Here is a 25,973-nt window from a genome sequence, read left to right as displayed (position 1 = left end):
CATCACATGGTGTTGCATGCATTCCAATGGATACCATAAGGTCACTCATTTAAATAATTCACATTGCAGGTGGTACAAGAGTAGCAGCAGTTTCATTTGCCTCACAAGCAAATTTGGAATTTAATCTTGGTGATGAATCAGTAAACACATCTAGGAAAGCTAAACGAAAGCTGACCATCATTCAGGTAAGATAAATACCAAGTGTAAGATTTTGTTAGCGCTATCTTGCTAACTTTTGGTGAAGAAAATCGAGTCAGAAACACCTACAATAGTTTGAAATTTGATGAGTAGATACCTTTCAATGACCTTAAAATGACTGTAGTATGTAAATTACTGGGACTGATTTTTCAATGTTTGGCTCCTGTGTGTGTTTACACTATTACTTTCAAATTGGTACTAGGTAAATATGTTGATAGAAACTATGTCTTCAAGATTTGTTCAAATTAGCATTATTTGCATTTTTTCATAATTTTTTCATTTTTAGCTTTCAGTTAGTTGGTCAATAACTGCATGTGCTCTTGCAAGACAAATACAACTAAGAGCCTACATGGCAAAAATTATCAAAGAAATTCAAAATATTAAATCATACGGAGAAGAGATTTAAACACTTGATCAAATTCCTGATTTTCATCGAAACATTGACAAGTATCATCAGCAACTAATCAGCTAGTCTAATAAGTGTTGCCAAAACATTATATGTTTTATATACCGGTATCAGCCTTTTAAAAATAATTTTCTGTTCTCAGGCCCCAGATGGTGGCACAGCCATGAAGGAGGCATTTGAATTAGTTGTAAGAGACATTCTGCCAAAGGTTCGAGAGGGATCAAAAAAAGCTATGTTCATAATAACAGATGGAAAGTCAAATTCCGGGAGCCCTGTAGCATTTGCAAGACGACTTCGTCATGAAAATGATTTTGAAATCTTCGCCGTTGGTGTTGGAAATGGAGTAGACCGAGATGAACTGAAAAAGATTGCATCAGAACCGTATACCTCACATGTATTTCTCATCAGACAGTTTCTTGACTTAACAACTCTCACTGAAATTATTGCTGAGAAAAGAACAGGTAGGTTTTGTATGAACTTATAAATTCAAACTTAAAATATATGATCTTATTAAGAAGATGGGTCATAGACCATAGGTCACAATGAACAGAATGCCGCTGCTACCAGCTACCTCATAAAGTGCACTGATTTATTCTGCTTTGCTTCATCTGCAGACCAATCTGTTATAAGGTCATCACAAAATATAATAGCTAGTTTATGTCCAAATTCATCATGCAGTGGAGAGATACATGAGGACGTAAATCCTTGTATTTTGTGAATAACCTTAGACATCTTCTTTAAATTACTCCAATTTTACCAGAAAGAGTGGAAATTATAGCATTTTAAGGACGCCTGTCATGCACTGTGTTGAGTGATGACAAGCAGACTGTGAACACATAGAGTATGTTTGCAGAACACAGAGACAAAAAACTTCAAGCAGTGCAGCACAGTGCACATGGTAGACATAGTTTGGCAGCATAATTTCACTCAAATTCACAGGTTTTGGACTGACCATGGTGCATAACGTACTGAAATGTTAGGATGTATATTTTCTGTAAAAAATGTAAAATCTTCTTTTTTTCCCCGTGTTGACATAAAGGTGTTATTAGGTCAAAGGTGAAATGGTTTTCAATAACACCTAAGCTATTGTACTCTACATCAAAGTTACTGGACTCTGCATCCTCTGATAACAAACTCACTGTACGCTGAAACTCTAAATAGACACAGATGAATAATAACTGTGTGTACGTACTGTAACCCTGAAACATCACAATGTTTAATCTTGTATCTCTGACTTTTGATCACTCCATATGCTGTTCAAACAAACTGGCATATCTGATAGCTTCAAGTATGGGAATGCAATAGGCCAAACCCGAATTCGAATCGACCACGGTACAAACAAAGCCATGTGCGCAAACGTGCATAGACGTACCTGTATTTCCATACGCGTTAGTGCACATGTGGGTTTGTTTGTACCGGCATCACGTGATTATTTGGGCGTTCTGAGTCTGTAGAACCAACGCGTCCTTTTTATTCTGGAGTAGAACCATTGCATTATCACATGATTTAATACATGGCAAAATCTGGAGTTTTGATGATTTTACAAAGCATATGATAATGGTAGCTGCATGAAAAGGGATAATATGCACAATAATGAATGTTTGTTGACAGGCAATAACTCATCTATTGTGACTCATTGATTGTGTCCTGAACCATAGTATTATCACACTGAAAATTTTCTTGGAATATACATTTTATTAGCTCCGCTGTCAGCGACGCGGAGCTTATCAAATAGGTTGATTATCCGTCGTCGTCCGGCGTCCGTCGTCCGTCAACAATTGCCTTCTCCTCTGAAACCACAAGTCGAATTGCTTTGAAATTTTATATGCAGTTCACTTGGGGTGACCTTACTTCAGTTTATTCAAATCATGGTGAAATTTGCATATTTGTATTTTGGGGGCATTTTTTGGTGTTTTTGGTAAAAAAATCTTCTTCTCGATTGCTTTGCAATTTGATAGGCAGTTTGCTTAGGGTGACTTAAATTAGATTTGTTCAAATGGTGGTGAAATTTGCATATTTGTATTTTTAAGGCAATTTTTGTCATTTTTGGTAAAAAAATCTTTAAAAATCTTCTTCTTCAAAACTACTGGTCAGATAGCTTTTATATTTGGTACATATGTCCCTAGGGATGATCTATTTCAGATTTGTTCAAATTGTGCAGAAATATGCAAATTTGCATTTTTAAGGCAATTTTTGTCATTTTGGTCAAAAATGTATTTCTCAAAAAGTACTGGTCTGATAGTTTGAAATTTGGTATACAGGTTTCTATAGATGAACTAAGTAATATATATTGAATTTCTGATGAAATCTGTAATTTTGTATTTTTGGGCAATTTTTGCCATTTTGGTCAAAAAATGTGTATTTCCAAAACTACTCACCTGATAGCTTTGAAATTTGGTATACAGGTTCCTACAGATGAACTAAATGATATTTATGGAAACAATGATGAAATCTGCAATTTTGTAATTTTGGGGCAATTTTTGCCATTTTTGGTCCAAAATGTGTTCCTCAAAAAGTATTGGTCTGATAGCTTTGAAATTTGGTATACAGGTTTCTACAGATAAGCTTAGTAATATATATTGAATTTCTGATGAAATCTGTAATTTTGTATTTTTTGGGCAATTTTTGCCATTTTTGGTCAAAAAATGTGTATTTCCAAAACTACTTATCTGATAGCTTTGAAATTTGGTATACAGGTTTCCATAGATGAACTAAATGATATTTATTGAAATAATGATGACATCTGCAATTTTGAATTTTAGGGCAATTTTTCTCATTTTTGGTCAAAAAATGCGTTTCTCAAAAAGTACTGGTCTAACAGCTTTGAAATTTGGTATACAGGTTTCTATATATGAACTAAGTGTGAAATTTTGAAATTATGATGAAATCTGCAATTTTTATTTTGGGGGCAATTGTTGCCATTTTTGTCAGAATATTTTATTCTCAAAAAACTACTCATCAGATAGCTTTGGTTGACATGTTCTTAGGGATGATCGAATGTGATATATTCAAAGTATGAAGATTCGCAGCTGTATGGCGCACGGGTGAAACACGTGTTTTTGTGACGCTCCGCCAGAGAAAACAATAAGTCACAAATTTCAAGTTCTGCAGCTGAAAAGTTAGTAGTTGAAGTTTTGTCAACTTCTTGGAGATAGCCTGGAGTGATCTGGAATATGCAGTCAGGGAGTAGAACGTCAAAAACGTTTCAAAAGAACCAACCAACCGCTCACACCATCGACCAGCACTACAAAGAGTATCACCGACTTCGAAGGCTTTACAGCAACAGCCGGTAAGAGTTTCGATGTGATTTAGGGTGAGAGGGAATTCAGAAAGTTCATGCAGTCGGCAGTTATTAGCCTTCAAGAAAGCTTGAAAAGAACGATGAAATACAACACAAATGCAAGACAGACTGAAGAAAGCTGAGGAAACCAAAAGAGAAATTGAAAAATCTGTGAACTTCACTGAAGCCGAAGTAAATGATATCAAATCACAGAACGATACACTAGCTTGTCGAACTGGAAATTAAACTTGCAGTCGAAAAACCACAATTTGGAGACAAAAAAAGACCAACTCAAGCAAGAAAGACACTCCCGGAGTTACAATTTCTGATTCGGTGTCGTAGAAGAAATGAAAGGTAAGAATGTAATGGAAATAGTCAAGGACATACTGACGTCAAAATTAAAGTATCGACTGATGTAGCAGAGAACGCCAATCGATTTGGATTGAAACGAAACGGAAAGCCAAGGCACATCATAGCCAAAATTTACAGTCGCCCAGTAAGATTCCTCATACTAAAAAGAAGCTAGAGCCGTTCTACAAGGCAGTGGCTTGTTTGTGACAGAAGATCTGACAGTAGAGGACTTGGAAAAGAGAAATCAGTTGAAACCTATCGTGGATGCAGCACGCACAGATAGGAAGATAGTCCGATACAGAAATGGTAAGCTGTTTATTGACGGCAAGCTCTACCGCCAACATGCAAGAAGCACACCGATACCCGACAAATAAAGAGACACTATAATTATAATTTTTGAGATAGGTGATCTAGTAGGCCACGAAAAGCCAGAAAAAAGTGGGTTTTTTTGTTTTTTTTTCCCTTTTGACCATCCACTTTGTTTGAAGTTGTAGAATGAACAAACAGCAAAACGAAATAGTGAAAAAGATTATGTAACATTTCAACCCAAAAGTGCTATTATGGCTGTTGGTGTTGACAAATACCGATGAAGTTCTCATTCTAGCTGTTAATTAGACTGTGAATTCAAACCATGTAGACGCAAATTAAGCCTTGATTTTCACTCAAATCAAGAAACAATATTGAGTAATTAACGCAGATGCTTGAATATTTGACTTTCTATATTTGTCCTTGTGTCATGTAAATGGTGGTCGTCATCCCCTTTTTTGTGAGTCAGGTTCCCCTTTTTCCCCCTCGTTTTTTGTGAACGCGTTTGTCGCTCTTGAGGTTTTCCTGTTTTTCCCTTTCTTCTCTGCCCCTTTTTCTTTCCTTTTTGATGGCAAATTTGAAAATTTTATCACTGAATGTAAGAGACCTTCGAGACCAGAAAAAAGAAAATCAATATTTCGGTACATACGGAAGCAGAAAGCAGACATATCTTTTGTACAGGAAAGTTACATTACTCCTGAAGTCGAAAACAAATGGCGCAATGAGTGGGGAGGACATATTTTGTACGCACATGGTTCTAATCACAGCAGCGGTACAGCTAATTTCTTTAACCGAAAGTCAACCATCCAGATAGGCACAGGCGTGAGACATTTAAATGGCCGGGCAGGTATATCATAGCCGAGAAAACGGTCGCTGAATTTTCTCTTTTGTTAATAAACTTATATGAACTAAATGATGAAAAAATCGATCGAATTTCTCCTGTCATTGAGAAGGCAAATTAATTCACAGTTTCCCCATTCAAACATTTGCTTGGTGGGAGACTTTAATTTAGTTTTAGACCCAATCCGGGACAGAAAGGGGGCATTAAAAGAAACTAAAGCAAATCTCGAAGAGATTGCACCAATTAATCGATTAGATGAAACTTAATGATCAGACTAATGAACCCCGAGATATATAGATTTACTTGGAGAAGGCAAAATAGCTATTCAAGACTCGACTACCTTTTAGTTTCTAAGTGTATAGATAAAGAGACAAGAAAAGCTGATGTTATCGGAAGTACACTGACAGATCACAGCGCAATAACACTGACCTTTAATATTCCTAAAACAAAAAACGAAAGGCCAAGGATTTTGGAAATTTAATACAAGCTTACTTGATGACCCTGAATATATGCAAGAGATGAATTCACACATAGAAGAAACAATGGAAGAGTGTGAAATATCAGATTATAACCCAAAATCTACTTTTGAATACTTAAAGTTCAAAATAAAGGAAAAAAGTATTTCTTTTAGCAAAAATAAACAACAGAAAATAAGAGATAGAGAAAGAGAACTACAAATCCATCTTAATCAGATTGAAGAACAGTTAGACGACTCTTCAGAAGACCATGTAGTGGCTGATTATGAAAAAACCAAACAAGAATTAGAAAATATAACACTGAATAAAGTGCATGGAGCAGCTATAAGGTCACGCACCAGATGGTATCATTATGGCGAAAAAAGCAGTAAATATTTTCTTAATCTAGAGAAGCGTAATTTTAATAAGAAAACTATCAATAGACTAAAAGTAGAAAACCGTGAAATAGAAAACAAGAATGAAATACTCTCGGAACTGAAACAATTTTATAAAAGGCTGTATACGTCGACCAACCCAACCTTGGACGACGATGACTTTCAATCCTTCTTTCAGCAAGAAAACATCCCTACACTTACTCAGCTTGAACAAGAGAAATGCGAAGGTCTATTAACTAAAGATGAAATCCTGCATGCTCTTAAGTCATCCCCCAAAAATAAAACTCCTGGGTGCGACGGATTACCGTCAGAATTTTATATTTCGTTTTGGGACAATTTGGGATCCCCCCTGGTCGATAGTTTAAATTACGCTTTTAGAGTTGGCCAACTCTCAAATACTCAAAAACAAGCCGTCATAACTCTCCTCCCAAAGCCAGACAAAGACTCCCTCAATATTCAAAATTGGCGTCCCATTTCCCTCCTAAATTCTGATTACAAAGCGGCCAGTAGATGCATGGCTTTACGCATTTCAAAGGTACTTCCATCCATCATACACCAAGATCAGACAGCCTTCATCAAAGACAGGAGAATTATGGAAAATATAAGAATTGTTACTGATATAATAGAGTACTTAGAAACAGAAAACCTGCCTGGTGCCCTTCTTTTTGTTGATTTTAAGAAAGCCTTCGACAGCCTAGAATGGAAACTGATGCATAAAGCCTTGAGTTTATTTGGATTTGGAAATATGTTTCGTGATTGGGTCAAAATATTTTACAACAAAGTCGAAAGTTGCGTTGTCAATGATGGTTTCTCAACAGGATGGTTTTAACTAGAAAGAGGTATTCGACAAGGTTGCCCCTTGTCAACTGCCCTTTTCGTCTTGTCAATAGAATTATTAGCTATTACAATTAGAAAAACAGATGATTTCAAAGGAATCACCCTCCCACCAAATTATGAAAAAAAAGTCTCTGGCTTTGCGGATGACACTACTTTATTTCTGGATAGTGCTGCCGATGTCAAGGCAAGCCTCAAGTTATTAGAAACATTCACTAATTGTTCAGGATTGGAAATAAATTACACAAAAACAGAACTGTTATTAACGGGAAGTTTAAAACGTTTATGGAAATACTCTGGTGACCCTCCACCACTATGTCAAACAATAAAACCTATTAGACTTCTTGGAATATACCTTGGACATGATAAAGTTCAAAATGAAAAACTCAACTGCCGGAACAACTTAAAAACCTTAAAAGATAAATTAGACATATGGAATTCCAGAGACTTGACAATTGGAGGACGGGTTGTTCTTTGTAAAACTTTTGGTATCTCTAAATTAGTTTACACAATGAAAGCTATATCTGTACCTGGAAACTTTGTTAAGCAAGCCAACTCATTTTTATTTAAATACCTATGGCGAAACAAAAAAACACACATTAAAAATTCAGTCATTATTGGCGATCTAGATGAGGGAGGACTGAAAATGACCGATGTGATAGAATTGAACAAAGCACTCAAATTATCCTACTTAAATCAACTATTAAAAAATGACTCTACCTGGACATGTTTACCAAATTATTACTTTCAAAAATTAGGTGGCCTTAAATTTCTATTAAATTGTAATTACAATATGAAAAATCTTCCATTAAAAATTCCTAGGTTTTATTCAGATATTCTGTTATATTTCAGTGAGCTTAAAACTCAACATATCCAAACAGCCCAAGATGCAGCATCCCAAATAATTTGGAATAACCAAAATATTAGCGTCGGAGGGAAATCTATATTTTATAAGAAATGGTTGCGATATGGAATTAAATATGTAAGTGACCTTTTCGATGAAAAAGGAAACCCGCTTCCTTGGCAAAGATTTCAAGAAAAATATAACTTTAATGTAGATTATGTAACATATAATGGTATTATTTTGTCTATTCCAAGGAAGTGGAGATTGTTATTAAAGAATGGAAGTTTTCAACATGCAACAGATGGAAATACCCAAGACTGTCTAGGGAAAATAAATATTGGCAAGGGCACCACCAAAGAATTTTACAAATTGTTTAAAAATCGCAAAGTCCAGCCCCCCTCATCTGAGAACGCATTTTCAAAATTAAACTACGCAAAAGACATTGAATGGGAAAAAGTATGGAAGTTAATTTATGAAACAACAAGAGAAGTGAGATTAAAAGTTTTCCAATTCAAAGTGCTACATCGAATACTTGCAACAAATATGTTTTTAAAGAATAACAAAATCAGAGACAATGCGCTTTGTCAACATTGTAATTCAGAAGAAACGTTGGAGCATCTATTCTATGATTGTAATGATACAAAGTTATTCTGGGCTGCATTTCAACATTTCTTTCAACAAAAAACACAACAGAATATAGAATTGACATGTAAAGAAGTTGTTTTTGGTGTATTGCCTTATAAAACTAACGAATTATTGAACCATCTATTACTTATTGCAAAATATCATTTGTATTCAATTCGCTTTCTTGATAAGAAACCATCCTTTCATCTTTTCCTTGAAAATGTCAAAAGAGTGTTACTTACTGAGCGATCAATTGCTCAAAAAATCGGAAACATAGAATATTTCAATCATAAATGGAAAGCTGTTACATCAATATTACCACAGAGTGATTTTACTGTAACCCTTTAGTTTTCCAGAGTCAGCTCTCTCAAAGAACACATACTTTAGAAGACTAGGTTTTAGCTAGTCAGCCTTTGTTTGTTTGTTTTTCTAATTATTTGATTTCACGAGGTTTTGTTGTTGCCTCCAGTTGCCTTGCCATTTTGTTCCTTTTCCTGTCTTTCGTCTGCTTTTGTTTCCTTTCCTTGCGTCTGTTTTGTGCTTTTTTTTGTTTTGTGGTGAATTAAAAAAAAAAAAAAAAAAAAAAAGTATGATGAAATCTTCAATTTTGTATTTTTGCAGCTTATTTTAGCCACTTTTTTCTGGCCACTGCATTGAGTTATCAAAGATTTCCACCTTCTTCATCAACATGTGTCAAAAATAGTTATTCTGTACATAAACACAGCGGAGCTATATCGGCCGCTAGGTCGCTTGTTATAATGAGAAGAAATAGTATTATTGTACCGCTTCCTTCAAAACTGATGGCAATAAGTTTTGTCAACTGTCAGATTCAAGTTATTTATGCTGCTGTATCAATATACAAGAGACAACCTGGTTTTTACTTAATATCATAGACTATCACAGTTTTAGATGATTACAAATTAGTTTATATATAATTTCATTATTATAGATTACAATCGTTGTGGTGTTGCTGGCGACATTGAACTTCAGGCACAACCAGGTCGTGTAGTTGGGGGTGATGTTGCCAATCGTGGTGCATGGCCCTGGATTGCTGCAGTATATCAAGTACATAAAGCCAAAGGCTCAATCTTTACCTGTGGTGGGGCATTGATTTGTGAAAACTGGGTTCTAACTGCAGCTCACTGCCTTTTTAAGAAAAATGGTCAACGGATTAGCAAGAATAAGGTGTGTGCATTATGCCGGTAACTGTATACATTCAATGCATGACTGCATACTTAGGTAGACATCCAAGACTCAAGAGTTTGAGAATTAAGGATAATTTTCTTCTTAACAGCAACTTCTAAGTTTTCATATCACTCACGTATTAAAAGAGAGCAGCTGCTATGATTCATTTATTGGCAGGAAGACCAGTTTTAAAAACCACCGGCAATTTTTTTTTAACATCAACAATCTTGAATATACTCTATACGGTAATTGTCAATTTTTAGACATTGGTAATTTTCTTCTACCGTCTGAGTTTATGCAAGGTGGAATGCTCCTCTCTCCACTTTGTCATTTCACAATCATTGTATGGACAGCAAGTTATGTTAAATACTTGAACATCAAGGCAACTACTTATGTGTAAAAGCATATTACTTGGCACAGTTTAATATTGAATGTTGTCTTACTGTTGTTTCATGCGTCTGCTAATGATGAACTATGATGAACTAGCATGTAAAGTTACCATGGTCACATTTCAGCTGTTTGTTCAACTTGGTGAGTATGAACGAGGGAAAGATGAAGGCTGTGAACAAACAATACCAATAGCTGAGTACAAACTACCAGAAGATTACAACTCCGATTCCTTGGATTATGATGTTGCCTTACTTCGTCTTGCTCAACCTGCAAAACTTGTCAGTTGTGTAAGAACACTGTGTCTGCCAAAAGGTATGCATTTATCAGCTCTCATCAAAGTCAATGTCAACCACCAATGTCATTGCCACCTGGTCATCATAAATCTAAACACTCAAAGTCCATATCACGCAAAAAACCTGTTTTGTTACTTCAACGCCACAGCATTTTATAATTAAACGTGCATTATCCTAAACTCGGGCATCAATAAAAGCCACTGTCAGTCTTCAAATTTACTGTCAGTCTTCAAACTAATGCCAGTATCAGTCACCATCAATTTTAATATATTGCATATTTAGTGAATTTTTTAATGCAACATTCAAGATAAGCTCAATTAACATTGTGATGGTCATCCTTTTAATTTACATGCGTAATGGAAGTATTAAAGGTGACACATGCAGTGAAAGAGTTACATTGATTTCATCAAACCCTTCATTTATTTATTTATCTTTCAGAGTTGGATCATTTTACTGTTCGTCCAAATTCAGATGATTGCTATGTTGCTGGCTGGGGTATAACAAAAGCAAACAGAGGCAGCAATACTGATCAGCCTTCTTTGCTGCTAAGACAACTGAAGATGCCCTTAGTAGCTAGACACACTTGTCAACAGTCCACTGATATTTCAATTACAGATAGGATGCTTTGTGCTGGATACAGGTATGTCCATGCTTGTCAACTTTTTAATTGTCTGTCAGTGGATTGAGGGTTTCAGGCGATTTAGTTTAACATGATCAAACTTTAGTCTATTTGTTGCTGTACAGATGCATGATTGAAGGACTTCAGTTGTTCAGATGTCCCTTGAAATTCTATCAACTGTTAATGGTTGGCAGGAACCGAGTTATCCGTATATTTCATTGTAAGAAATCACCTGTTCATGGTTTTGAAATAGGTGTTCAAATGTTATTCTAAATTATTACAGAACTACTAAAAAGTTATGCCATGAGATGCTACATGTATACCATGAGATGCTCATAGCACCACTGAATGCCTCGTAATTACATATTAGTCATAATATGCAATGATTTAGTATGATTACACTAGTTGACATTATTTTTTGATTATAATCTACAATAAGTGTGGCCGTATGATTGTAGTGACCATATGGATAGACAGATAGACAAGTTACAACAGATGCAGACTGACATAGTCACAAATAAGCCCTGTGGTGTCTGCACCACTTATATAATCTGGCACCAAAAACATATTGTCTATAATATTTTGTCACTTGACCCCAAAGCAAGATGAAATTCAAATGAAGCAAGGTCTTCTTCAAGAAAATTATTTTCTCACATACACGTACGGCCATGTGTTAGTGTCACAACCATCAGTGTATACATTTCAGTGTACATATTATTGTTGTGGACTGTCTATTATATATGAAGAGCTGGTGGTGTTGACAGCTGTGTTTTGTACTGTAGGGCCATTGGTTTAGATAACTATGCTGTGTGTGAAGCCTATTGGTGCAGATTGATCTACCGTACACTGGTAAACACAGGATGTTGGTGTAGTCTCTTAACATGTGTCAAGGCTATATAATAAGCAGACAACCATGTAACACAGGATGAATGTGTGGAGAATAATTTGTCAAAATAATGATATGTTAGTCCCCCTTCTTCTCCAGAGAATAAGCTCTTGTTTGGTGAAATTGGCTGTGGTCAGCATTATACAAAAAATGTAACAATTTAGAAATATACCAGTAAGTAGCACATATAGCCGATCAAGACAGAATATGTACATGTCTAAACTCTAGAATCTGAAAAACAATTAACTTAAGACAGAGTACCTTTATTTCTAATCTCCAGGTTCAAGGCCAGAGATGCATGTAAAGGAGATTCTGGGGGACCATTGGTGTGTCGTCGACGAGATGATACTTTTGCTGCCATTGGAATTGTGACTAAAGGTGATGGATGTGCTGAGGCTGACAAGTACGGCATCCTTACTGATGTTTACCGTTTCAAAGACTGGATCAATGAAATGACTGAAAACTGTAATCAGCAATACAACGTAGACCTTTTTGGAAATGCTAACGATGAAGACAATGCTTGAATATTGTATATCTTGTATTTCATGGACTAATGATACTGCTATCATTTGTTTATTGTTTATCTATACCTTAAAGGTATACTGTCACCTGTTCCAATTTTGCCACAGTTACCATGGAAAGAGAAAATCTAACCAATCACAGATTTTAAGCAGGTGGCCACTTTTTAAAAGCAGCGCCCTCACATGGGCATTTTGAATACCAAGGAACGCCCCTTTGACTATATATTGGCACATTTAGATTACAGGTGACTGTATACCTTTAATGCCACAAATCCAAATCTTCCCTTGGTGTACTGCTCTTTGTTAGTTGGTACAATATTTACTTTTCAAGTGTACCAACACTTCTTTTACTGCTTGAGTGGTTACGTACTATTGTACGAGCGTGATATTTCCAATATTTTCATACAGGAACTTTTTATGGAGAAATTTCCGACATTCACCAAAAGTAGGTAGTAATTAGTTTGGAAATTCTCATCAATTCATGGAGATTTCATTGGTTCAGGTGAAAACCTTTGATTTCAAGATTACAGAAAGCTGTCAGTGCTACTGAATACTCTTATTTTATCCTCACATTTACTGCACTGAAAATATGCCATATCTGCATGTATTAGTTGAATAAATATATGCTATAGTCATATTTTCCCACTGCTTACAATGATGTATATGAATAATTAAAGATACATTATCCTATAGAAGTTTTGAAAAATTCAAATTAATATCTGAAACAGCTGTGATTTTTCAAGATCTTAAATGCTACTTTCTACCGAATTTGTTTGAGGCAATGAAAAATGTCTACAGACTGAATTCTAACACTGTATGTAAGATTGTAAGCCTTTAACCTTGAGAGGTTGCTCGAGTATGTGTAGAGTCTCCCAGAATCAACCATTATCGTATACTTTGAGCTGCAATCGGTGTAACGTTATGAGGAGCAAGCACTTTCATACTCATGCAATGAGTTGTGTCAGACTTTTACAAACTTGTCTAAATGTTGGCAGTCACATGCATTTTTGAACCACTCTAATTCATTCTGGTTGCTAGCCAAAAGTGTTCTATCATTAACAAACAAGTTCCACATGCAAACCATGTCAGCCCATTCTGATGGCGGTGATGAAACCAAGGCTGGCAACATATATCAGTTAATTTTTTCATTCAAATCAAATGTGAAATGAGTGCATTACTGATGATCACTGCTTGTTTTTACAAGATGAGAAAGTGAGCTGGAAGATCACAAATTAGAGCAACTTGGATCATTCAATGCTTCATGAGCAAATCTCTCACATTTCTTTCACAATTCAGCTTGAGGTAGTATACACCCTGAAAATGAAAGACTTAAACTTTTGCTCAAACTTTCCTCAAGGAATCTTTCTACAATTCTCTTTAAAAATCACAAATAAAAATTGGGGGGCACGATGCAAATTTTGGTAATGGAGAAAAAATTACCCAAGATTTAGGGATATTTGAAATTCAAAATGGCCGCTATCCCTGTGTCAACTCTATGGGAAAAAAATTTTTGATTTCAAAAAACTGAGAGGATAAAAAGTTTCTATACACCAGAAGCTTTAAAATAAACATCCACAAGGGGTAGATCAGAAACAAATTACCAATGGAAAGGTTTTACAAATATCAGTCCCGAGGCACATTCTATCTTAGAGTACATGGAAATTTCATGCAAAGATGTAATGGTTACAAATTTATCATATCACATACTAGTAATATTTCTTTAATCAAACTTTCTCTAACGATTGAATCTCTGTGCCTTTTTCAATATACCAGTATCTATATCATGTAGTATCCTTCTCACACCTTGATTTCCAAACTCATTCTTTGTTGGGACATATACTGGCACAGCTGCTTTGTGAGTTCTATACAGATAAGCAAATTATCTCATTGTGTGTATTCATCCCATACAAGGCACAGCAATCACTTTTCTGAATAATACACACACATGGCAATCAAAATATTTTACATAACACTTTTTTTTTAACAACACTTTGCAGAATATTAGTTTGATAACATGTTTTTAGCATTACATAAAGGTATATGATAAAATCTTTATGGCCCTGATGACCATTTTGAAGAATTCCTAAGGGTAAAACATTACATTGATTCAAGAGAGTTTAAGTTACAAAGCACAGCAAGTGACACTATTGAATGTTTTCTGTTCTTAGAAGTGCCTCTTTATGTGGCTAATTAATACCGGCCATTGCTGAAGCTTTTTGTTCAGAACAGATACACTGGTAGAATGTAACTAATCGTCAGAAAAAATTAATGCAGTGAACACTGCTGGACCAAGAATGAGAAATTAACATGTATGTATGTAGTACAAACCTTTGGTAAGAGACTTCCAAACATATGGCTATGAAAACTGCACGTTGTTAAAAAAGAGGGAAGTGAGATCCATGAAAGAGTGATTAACCCCTTGAGCACCAAAGTCAATTTGTGTTGCGTTTATAAAAATACTGGTATATCCTGAACAATTTTTTTCAGGTCCAAACATTGTTCTAATTTTTTCCCAAAATTTTAAGTAAAAACTGGAGTTTATAATAAGTACTGTCAACCATGTCCAAAATTTTCAAAAGAATTACAGAAAAATCATAAAAGTTGGTAAAATGTGTCACTATAATTTTGGTGGGAAAATTACAACACTCAAAGGGTTAATATTTGGGAAATGAAGACATTTGAATCTAATGGTTGATCAATGTGCATAAAATACATCGTAACATGACAGCATTTTAGGTTTTTATTTTAAAGCCAATGGCAAAACATTTCAAACAATGTATGTAAATGCTACTCATTGCCATATGTACTATATTTCTAAAATGAAGTTACCTTTATATTATCATAATATTATTATGACAAGTAATATCATTGCCATTACTTCACAGTTTACAAATGAAATGTTGCACACCTGTGAAGAGTTTTTTCTTCTTTCTTTGCAAATGCCATTTCATGTTTTGCATGCAAAAATTTGCAGATAAAAATTTTTCTATATTACTGAAAAAAAGATGTAACATGCAAAATAATTATTTTGGACCTATCAAATGTATGATATATATTAAACGTTACTTTTGAGGCAAAATAACAATGGATTTCAGCAGTTATCATTTACAGTCAAGATCACAGTTCTAGAGTGGGTACAGTGAAAAATATCATCTCCAAATTGCATCTCTAGTATTATCTAGATGTAATATTTGTAACAACCTCTTTGACTTTTATTGTCAGATGCAAAATTATGGTAAAACTTGCAACTCTACAAACGTTTGTCTAGGAAGCTGTTATCCAATTCTGGCTGAATCGTGCCAGTATAATTGAATAATACAAGTGGACCCCCTAAGTTGCTGTGAATATCAACAATCGATCAATCAGATATAACCTTCTGAGCACGCTCCACATCAGCAAGCACAATTACTTTGCAGTTTGAACAGGCCTACGTTTTAACACAGAAATTCCAACTTTGAAAGAAGTGGTTCCAGCACTGATGTTGTGTCAGCCATGTCAACAAGAAAGCATCATACTCTCAATATCCAAAGGTATTATTTAGATGTATTCTCTGTACACACTCTAGATATTGACTGAGAATCTGATGGTGTTAATACTACAGACAGAAAATTGTTCTCATGGACAATAACTGACAATAGTTGGAAGGTGTATCTGGTGTACAGCTGAAAGCTGCATTGCCAGACACATCAAAACGTTGGCAATCTGGATTCAATTTAAGGAAAGTTTCTAGTTTATCATCCCACACCCTGACGTATGTTCCTTTGTCAATTACTGGCATAGCATTATTAAACTGTGTAATAACCATGAGATAGGAAGCATCAAGTTGACGAATCTGGGGACACTGACATCGATTAAGATGATATTCAAGTGTACTTGTTATCCAACATTGTGTTTCACATGCGTGTCCTTGTAACACTCTCTGTATGGTGATATTAAACTGTGTTCCAGTCGCATACTCACGTATACCCTCTACTTTAGCTTTGATTGCTGTAAAAAATGAAATTCTATATTAGTAGAAGTTTGTCTTAACTATAAATTGGTGAGTACCGGTAAATACTGTAGATGAAAACCAGGACACATTGCATTTAATCATCAACCATCAACAATCCACTTGTCAAGTCACCTCTTCTAAAAATAACTTTCTAACAAATTTTTTGTATTCTCTCACAAAGTTATAGTATACATCTCACAAAATTGCTGTATTCTCTCACGAATAGCACTGATCGCAAATGACATTTTTTCTCTCATCAATATGCTTAAAAGAATATTTCTCTGCATTTTCCACAAGATCGATGAAAATAAAATCTGCCAGTGTTCCAATGAATACTAAAAGTCACACTAATTCATGTGAATTTATGGCTCAGACCACAAACTGCAGCGATAGCAGCGCATGCAACAACCAAATTTGTCCGAATTTTAGGCAGCGTAGTCCAATGTCGCAAATGAAGATCTATAGTTAGTAAAAAACCTGAAATCAACACTATTTGTGAACTTGTAGTATTCTTTCACAAATTTGTTTTATTCTGAGACTCTCACATATTTGTATTCTCTGACAAATGTATTTCCTCTCACAAAGTTGTAGTATTCTCTGACAAATTTGTATTATTCTCACACAAAGTTGTATTCTCTCACAAATTTGTAGTTCAAACAGAATACAATAACAAAATAATCCAATACAAGTACATTGAATTGTGTCACCAACACATTGAATTGTCACCAACACATTGAATTGTGTCACCAACACTTCCAATACAGGTACATTGAATTGTGTTACCAACACTTACCATAGGGCGCAACTCGGCATGCTGTCACCAGATCCATTGTTGAATCACAAGATTTGCAGCTTGCTAGAACAGAGCAGAGTTTATATTTGGAGTACAGGCCCCCGGAGATGACCTTAATCAGATTTGTCCAAATTGTGATACAGTATACAAATTTGTATTTTGGGCAAAAATCTCTCCTTAATGACTGGTCCCAGAGCTTTAACATTTTGTATAGTGGTCCCTTGGAATGAACTAATTTAGATTTGTTCAAATTGTGATGAAATAATTATGCATATTTGTATTTTTAAGGTCTAAAATCTTTACTGTCGTATGCAGATAAGAATGGACAGTGAAATTTATCTAAATGTTATCACACTTGTGTAATTGGTTTGTAAAGTTGTTTCAAAATTTACTACAGGATCGGTAACTTTAGTTGAGTTGCGGCAAACTAAAGACGGATGATAGTGTTGTTTCACAGTAGGCTTCTGCTGTAATTGTTGATATAAAGCAATAAAGTAGACACTGATTAGTGTCTGTGTGTGTAGGGTAAAGATTTCCTGACTTTCTATCCCTGTACATTTCGACAACTTTCTCACTTATTACTTCTGGCGTATGTACACCTCTTTTCCTGTAAATCATGATTTTTTTTTGCCAAAGAACTTCTACAATGCAAAGGCAACAAGATTCTAATGACAACTAGACTCTGACTTGGCTGTGATACAATGTAACTCAAAGCAGCTTATAAGGAATGTAATATGAGTCTGTGTATGTGAAGTGCACTTCAAAGTGTACTCCCTGGTGTGTGTTTATTATGGGTCCATAAAAGCTCTTTGATTTTCACCGCAGTTATAACAAGTCAGTGCAACTTTTGAGGCAAGTTTTGGAACAACTTTACAAACCAATTACACAAGTGTGGCAACATTTAGATCAATTTCACTGTCAATTCTTATCTGCATATCAGTGTAAGAATGTACAGAACTGCTGGTCAGACAGCTGTGATATTTGGTATACAGCTCCCTAGGGTAAACCTATTTAATATTTGTTGAAATTGTGTAGAAATAAGTAAATTGTATTTTTTGGGGGAACTTACGTGTATGCCTTCTTTGGTCAAAACTTTCTTTCTCAAAAACTACTCATCTGATAGCTTTGATATTCGTTAGGCATGTTTCTAGGGATGATTTCATGGATGACTTCATGATATATGTTCAAATTATTATGAAATCTTCAATTATGTATTTTTGCAGCTTATTTATGCTGCTTTTGGTCACGGTATCCTGAAGTAAACTATCAAAGATTTCCACCTTCTTCATCAACACATGTCATAAATATTTATTCTCTATATAACACAGCCAAGCTCTGTCAGCCCTAGGTTTCGCCCAGTAAAGCGATGTATTCATTGCTCTGATAAATTTGTGGGTGATGTGTGATAGTATGTGAGTGCCAATGCTTCATGAACTCAACAGCATGTGGAGGGGTCACAGTCAGAGTAATTGTAACAACTTTGCTCGGTTATTGAACCACTCTTCTTTGGGGATTTGGCCAAGCGGTTTTGATTGTGATGTCTTCGCTGGGTGACTGGGTGCCATACATTGTGAGTTCACATCCAATTGAAAATCTACTGAATTTGTTTGAACATGTACTTGTTTATGGACTACCTAGTTTATTGATGACAAAATCTTTCTAGATTCAACTTACATGTTCCAGGACAGGCAATCATACATTCATCTCTGGTCTTGAAGTTGTTTTCATTGCCACCACATCCTGAATATAAAAATTGTACGCAGGTGTCTGCACTGACATCATAAGCCCAACGTTCTTGATTTCCCTTGCACGGACCCCTTTGATGTGGTTTTGCACATGCATTGCCTATTGAACAGAAAATAATGTACTGTTAACTGTCATACTTGTACTGTCAAATTGATCCAGAAACTCTTTCAAGGCCAAACTCCAAAACTGAAGGATAAAGTTAACCATTTTCTCAGCACAATTTCTAAATTTTGTCGCAAACTTACATCATCAAAAAATAGCATGCACAATGAAAAGAAGATAGATGGCACTTCAATAGGGTGAAAATGGCCGATTCTAGTACACAAAAGTTTGTAAAAAAGAGTGTTTCCAAAGAAATGACTCATATTTACCGGTATATTTTGTATGTTTTTGCCAGAAATTTGTTGAATAGAGCATTCTACTAAAGCTAGAAACAGTAAATGGTTTTCCACAACTTCTCCTTAAGCAATAAACCACACCCAGCGACGGTATACTATGAGATTTGACTAGTTCACGACACGTACATGAGCGATAAAAGTGCACATATGGAGTGAACTGGCAAAATTGAGTGTATAACCATTGGTGAGGTGGTTTAAATTGAAATTCTGGTGTGTAACCTCTAAAAGGGAATTTTTTGCTAGCTAAGAGTTTGTGCCAGTTCCAACAGTGCCGAACTGTGAATATACAATGGTTATTTTCACGTCTCAACCAATCAGATTGCAGTATTTGCACCATCAATGTACTGGTATGATATACTGGTACTGTACAGTGTTTTGCGTTGAACCGTTGGCATTATGGGAACAAGACATATTATCCAAATTGAGGAGTTGCCAACACTATCAGATGTACTATCTTCTAATGGTAGTATCAGTAGATTCCAGTTAAAGGTATACAGTCACGTGCAATCTAAATATGCCCATTCATGGTCAAAGGGGCATTCCTTGGTATTCAAAATGCCCATGTAAAGGCGCTGTTTTTAAAAAGCGGCCACCCGCTTAAAATCTGTGATTGGTTAGATTTTCTCTTTCCATGGTAACTGTGGCAAAATTGGAACAGTTGACAGTCACATACCTTTAAACCAACTCTGCAAAAGTAGAAATACTGTCCTGAAGGAAATCAGACGTACTCAAAACAACAACACCAGATTCACACAAACAACCTTACAAATGATGCTTTCTGAGCAGGATGTATGTTGATGTGTGATGTTGTTTTGACAACTCATAGCCTCCTTCCAGACAATGTTGAACTTTCACAGGGTTGATTTCTTCATTATTGACTGATGTTAATACCCAGACGATAACTACCCCTGACAGTGTTTGCAACTGCTCAATTTAGACATATGTCTAGTTCCCGCATTACCAATGGTTCAACACAAACCACTTTAATTTCCCTTGTACCACGTGATAAAGAAAATTTGTTTTCACATGCCTAATTAGTATCTGTAGAATGCAATTTCATGCAAGAGTTAAGCGACATTGATAGTACATACCACTGCACACCAAGGTAATATGAGTTGCACAGCAGTATGCATGAAAATTGTCCCCGCAGCATGCCACATTGAGCGCTCTGTTGGTGGGCAACAAATGACAACAGGCCAGGGCCTGAAGCCATGAGAACAACAACTTCTTATGAACATTAAACAATCTTGAAATAATTTGACAAAAAAGGTTACATCTACTGGTATATACTGTATGTTCAAAATTTCTGAAATACGAAGAATAATGTGAGGACTTTGATCTAGCATTAGGAGAGAACATTGCTTTGCAAAAAATTTACAATGAAAAACACTGATATGATAATATGTGTCATTGAAAATAAATAATTGTGCACAAATTTCCAAATGTGTGATTGGTAGTTTTCTATCATAAACACTGATGCAATAACAAAGTTCTTGAAGATGGCAAAGTCCAGGCTTTCGATGTAGCAAAGGGAATATTCTTACTACAATTCCTATAGCATTCTTCAAATGATGTGAAACCATATTCTCCAGGTAAACATTCATCATCTTGAACATGTTTACATTTGTGTTCCTTCTCATCCCAAAAATACACAGCATTACATGTACCATGTCGTGTTATAGGGTCCAATTGACACAAACCAGCTGCAATTTAATGTTAGATGTGAGCAAAAGATTAATGTGACCCAGACAATGACAAACATTTTGGCTGCCATCTAATTTCAGACACTACCATCTCATACCATGTCCACGAAATAAATTTAAGAATACAGTCATTACATTCCATCAGGTGAACATAATACAACATGATATCAATTTTTGCCTGTGCGTGTCTGAAAGAGGAGAATTTCGGTAAGAGAGTCGAAAAAGAACCAAAAAGTATATCCAATTATTAGTCTTTTTTCTTCTTTATTTCCTTCGTGACATCGACTAATTCCTCATGACAATTCTGGCTGTTTATACAGAGAGTGTGGGAAGTAACATTTTCATAAATATGACATTTACTTAAGAAGCTGACACTTCACCAGCAGGGGATACACACAATTATTGGATAAGCGATACTCACCTCTTTTACATATCCCATTATGAGCCTTGCCAATTACGGTGTTTGTTTCACACTCTTTTACAGCTAAATGACATTGACTGGCATATGTGATAGCATCCTGTCCACACACGGGGCCACCATCAGTTGTACAATCACTGGTACTCAAACACAGACATACTGGATCTGCACCAGATAGTTGGCAATACTGACCTTCATCACAGTTTTTTGATATACATTTACCTATACAAGAATGACATCAAACTATTTGGTTCCTTTCTGATGTTAGACACTAAAGCTCTGAGTAACAGTGTCTTATTTCTGAATTGCACAAAACATCTGGCATTTTGCATCTGTCAATATACCTATATCCTATGACCTTAGTAAAAAAAATTCTGTTTTATCGAGTTGAATTCTTGCATATATGTAATACTAATTCATGAAAGGAAACAGCTGGTTATAGCATTCAACTTCTCTTTTGGCAAAGTACTTTCTCTTCTGCAGGTAAGGGTATACCAGATTCCTGTCAAAAATTTTACAGTGAGTGACACAATTAAGGTTGAATGTTCTCATTTACTTATTAATAGGAAGCCTGTAAAGAGTTCTTGCCACAAATGGTCATGTATTTCCTGTTAAGAGATCACCAAATTTCTATTTCTTCTCTCTCATTCCGGTGTCGATGAACCAGTATGCTCCATTGAGGGCATTATGGTCAAAACTTGGTGAATTCATATTAGGCAATAATTCAGAATACTCTTTGGGTACGAAAAAGTATAATTTACATAAGGTATTCATTATTTATCAATTATAAATATCAATGTATAATGAAACTCTTTGTTACTCAACTTTTAAAATTTCAGAGAGATTTAAGTAGTCAAATTATAAGTCCGATATAAATATTTTATGCAGCATTGCTTCATTAAGATATGGAAACCATGTTTGAGAATGTGCATCATTATGCTGCCTTCTGATAGCTCCAAAGGAAAGTGACAAAACATAAAATGTTAAGTGGTAGACAATCATCGCCTCACAATATCATTATGCTGCTCTTGCTAGTTCCAAAATTTGAAAACTTTATGTTGATTTGTTCCTGATGTGTTATATGCAGATGTAATAGATTAAATATTGCTACAGCACCTTTGAGAATATCATAATTATATTCTAAGTTCATCTGTTTCAATGTTTGTGACTCAAGCTGTCAACTGTACTGTGAGTTCTTGCTAAAAATTTAGATAATACAGGTGCATTTCTTTAAATATTGTTATTATAAGTGTTACAGTCACTACGAAAGGAATGGTTCATTAAAATGGCTGCGAACCTGTGCAATATTTCCTGGCTTCACTTGTCTTAACAAATGTAATGTGACTGTAAAACTGCAGACACTCTCAACACAAATGCAATGTGACTGTAAAACTGCACACAGTCTCAACACAAATACAATGTGACGTAAAACTGCACATAGTCTTAACACAAATGCAATGAGACTGTAAAAGTGAAAACAGTCCTTATACAAAAATTCAGAAAGCCATACAGAGTGACCTACTTTGACATTGCGGAGGTTCTTTATTCCATGTTCCGTTGTCTTGGCAATGTAGAATATTGGGTCCCAGAAGAGAATATCCAAGTTCACAAGCAAATTCTAGATATTCACCAACAAGTCCTTCATGGTTATAACTACCATTATAATAACCATTCTCGGGAAAAGTTATCTCACCACAGCTATAAACTGTAGAAAAAAGTACAACATCATTTCTTGAACACATTTAATATACAAAGTATTTACAGGCAACTTTAATAATATCCCTCCATTCTGATATCTTGAAGTTTGAAGTATCAATATTTACGCAATATCTCTACTGCAGGTGGGTATATACACAAGATTTTGGTACTGCATGTGACATACATGTAAAGCACAGGACACACTGTCGAGTGCTGCATAGAGCCAATTGCAGCCAAATCAAGTGAGTGTATATCAACCTCAAAGAGGGGTTATTGCAATTTTGTGTTTCAGGCACTGAAGGACTAGGCATTGTTAATGAGAAGGATACACAGTACCAGTACTTGGCTAAACGGCACACAGACCAGAAAAATTAACAATGGTGATGTACGTGGCAAACCACAAGCTAAATGCTCTCATAATCAAGGCACTTCTGAATAATTTCGTATATTTTTACTCTATTTTTAAACATCTTCTTAAATTTCAATCATTTAATCAGTTCTAATGCTGGTTTTTCCTCATGTCTCTATGTCTCCACAAGTAACCTTCTATGCTAGTTGCTGGGCCTGTTGTAGCACTTGTACATTGCTATTTTACCATTGCTGGTATGAGCATGACTGAGCTCTCATCCAATCAGAACTACACTGACACACTTATAAAATCTAATCATCAACGTGATCAACATATATAACAAGTATTTCAGTGTCTGAGTTGTGTGTTCTATCCAAACATACCAATGAGTCGGTTCTTTTTGTCTACAATACTATGTACAAAAACTTGTGTCCGACCTACAAAAAAGTAAACATAACGTATACGCAACTGTCCACCTTCAGTGACTGTTGCGGTATGTCAGTTTGTCAACAGACCTCATCACAATCATTATCTTTATTGTACTGAGTTGGAAAATAAAACAATCATTCAAGAAATGGAAATCCATCGGAAATGACAGACCATCACACGTAGGAGTACTTCCAGTCCATGTACCATCCTGTTGGCAAACTCTCTCTGGTGGACCATGTAAACGATATCGTTCATCACACTGGTATCTTGCAACTGTTCCAACCTTTATCGTCATCCCAAAAATGACTCCATTTTGTGGCAACACTAACTCAGGACATTCTCCTTAATGTTAAAATGAAAATGTTTGATAGTAATTGTTCAAAAATATGTCTTCTTATGAACTTGGCAAGATGCATATATTTTGAAATTTTAAACTTCTGTTGCTAGACATATAAAACTTACATCATGAGCAGGAATAAAATCCTGATTTAATCACTAATCATATAAAAAGTTCATTCAGGTGTAATATGGGACTTTACAATGAGAGGTATGGATAACAAGAGAAGGCTTGACAAAAAGAAAAGGTGGGAGAGTGGGGAAATGTAAAGTAGGTGATTTATTTACAACCTTGGGGATTTTTAAAATGCTATCAGTGCTGTCATTCAAATGCAAACAGCACTTATAAGTTAGTTACAGATGGTGAAATGCCTTGCACGGTGGGGGGTGATTATGACATCTGGAATTATCCTGGATTGAAATTTCTTATCAGTTCATGTGTGTCTTGCATGGAAAAGTTGTAAATATTGGTCCAAAATGAAAAAAATTAACCTCAGCTTAGTTTTCTGGATCAAATTTCACTACGAATTGATACCAAATATGACAAAATTATGTTCACGGCCTTAACCACTGTCTCACAACATATCCTGGGTTGGTATAGGTCATTTAAGGTCAAAGACTGAGAAAATTACCTAAATTATACAAATTTGGGGTTTCCCAACACTTTGAGCAGAAGATAACATCCTTCAGGACTTTTATACCAAATTACAAAGCTATCAGACAAGTAGTTTTTGAGAACAAGTTTTCTTGACCAAAAATGACAAAATTGTCTTAAAAATACAAATTTGCATATTTCTGGACAATTTCCACATATCCAACTATTGTCATCCCTGGGCAACTGTACACCAAATATAAAAGCTGTCTGTCCAACAGTTTTAAAGAAAAAAATATTTTTTATGATTTTTTGACCAAAAATGACAAAATTGGCCCAAAAACGGTAATTTTGCCAATTCTGTTGTAATTTCAACAAATTAGAAGGGTAACATCCTGGCAAATATCCAACCTAAACTTGAGAGCAATTGGGCCAGCGGTTTCAGAGAAGAATAATTTTTATTTAAAATGAGAAATATAACCAAAAAATTCAGCAAAAATACAAAATTCAAGATATCTTCACAATATACATATAACTGTATAAGGTCCACCTAAGGTACTTGCCCATTAATTTTCAAAGCAATCAAAACAGTGGTTCTTGAGTTATTAATTTTTGACCATTTCACATTTTGTAAGCTCATTTGCATAATTTTGGCAATGCAAACTTCATTTGAATAAAATCCCACCTATAGCCCAGGATGCATCCACACACCAAATACCAAGCTGAAACTTGCAGCGGTTCGTGTGTTTTTAATGTTGATAGACATACTGTACATACTGGTACATACCGGTACATACATACACACATACATATATACATACACACATATACACGGACGCCACTGACTTCAGCTTATACGATAACCTCACATTGGTATACCAAATGTGAGCAGTAATAATGGTCAAATATGCATGTTTCAATATTTTGAACCTAAAATGTTCTAGGCATCTCTGTAGGCTTTTCATTTCATTTTCATTTAACCAAAGAGATTGTTGTGCAATGTGATCCATTCTCGTTGTCGATAACTATTCATTACCGAACAAATCAGATAATATTCCTTTGTGATTTAGTTTTATTTTGTTCTTGAATCAA

General features: G+C 35.3%; 2 protein-coding genes across 5 annotated transcripts in view; one reads left to right on the top strand and one right to left on the bottom strand.

Annotated features, from left to right (window-relative positions):
* LOC139152788 (complement factor B-like) overlaps window positions 1-15,128 on the top strand; it is a 33,770-nt gene extending 18,642 nt beyond the window's left edge. The window contains exons 7-12 of the mRNA XM_070726124.1: window positions 70-185; window positions 747-1,065; window positions 9,484-9,719; window positions 10,235-10,421; window positions 10,841-11,042; window positions 12,188-15,128. Coding sequence (XP_070582225.1) covers window positions 70-185; window positions 747-1,065; window positions 9,484-9,719; window positions 10,235-10,421; window positions 10,841-11,042; window positions 12,188-12,431 — 1,304 coding nt within the window. The 3' untranslated portion in view covers window positions 12,432-15,128. The remainder of the gene's footprint in view (window positions 1-69; window positions 186-746; window positions 1,066-9,483; window positions 9,720-10,234; window positions 10,422-10,840; window positions 11,043-12,187) is intronic.
* Window positions 14,658-25,973, bottom strand: part of LOC139152787 (sushi, von Willebrand factor type A, EGF and pentraxin domain-containing protein 1-like) — a 60,274-nt gene continuing 48,958 nt past the window's right edge. For all 4 annotated transcript variants that reach the window (XM_070726123.1, XM_070726121.1, XM_070726120.1 and 1 more), the window contains 7 exons: window positions 24,125-24,295; window positions 23,000-23,182; window positions 21,481-21,699; window positions 20,901-21,059; window positions 18,887-19,057; window positions 17,213-17,275; window positions 14,658-16,415 (listed from right to left, as the gene is read on the bottom strand). In XM_070726123.1, coding sequence (XP_070582224.1) covers window positions 16,024-16,415; window positions 17,213-17,275; window positions 18,887-19,057; window positions 20,901-21,059; window positions 21,481-21,699; window positions 23,000-23,182; window positions 24,125-24,295 — 1,358 coding nt within the window. In that variant the 3' untranslated portion in view covers window positions 14,658-16,023. The remainder of the gene's footprint in view (window positions 16,416-17,212; window positions 17,276-18,886; window positions 19,058-20,900; window positions 21,060-21,480; window positions 21,700-22,999; window positions 23,183-24,124; window positions 24,296-25,973) is intronic.

This window comes from Ptychodera flava, chromosome 16, assembly GCF_041260155.1.
Source record: "Ptychodera flava strain L36383 chromosome 16, AS_Pfla_20210202, whole genome shotgun sequence".
In the NCBI taxonomy this organism is placed as follows: domain Eukaryota; kingdom Metazoa; phylum Hemichordata; class Enteropneusta; family Ptychoderidae; genus Ptychodera; species Ptychodera flava.
Note: the sequence above shows the minus strand (reverse complement) of the source record. Positions and strands in the feature narration are given on the sequence as shown.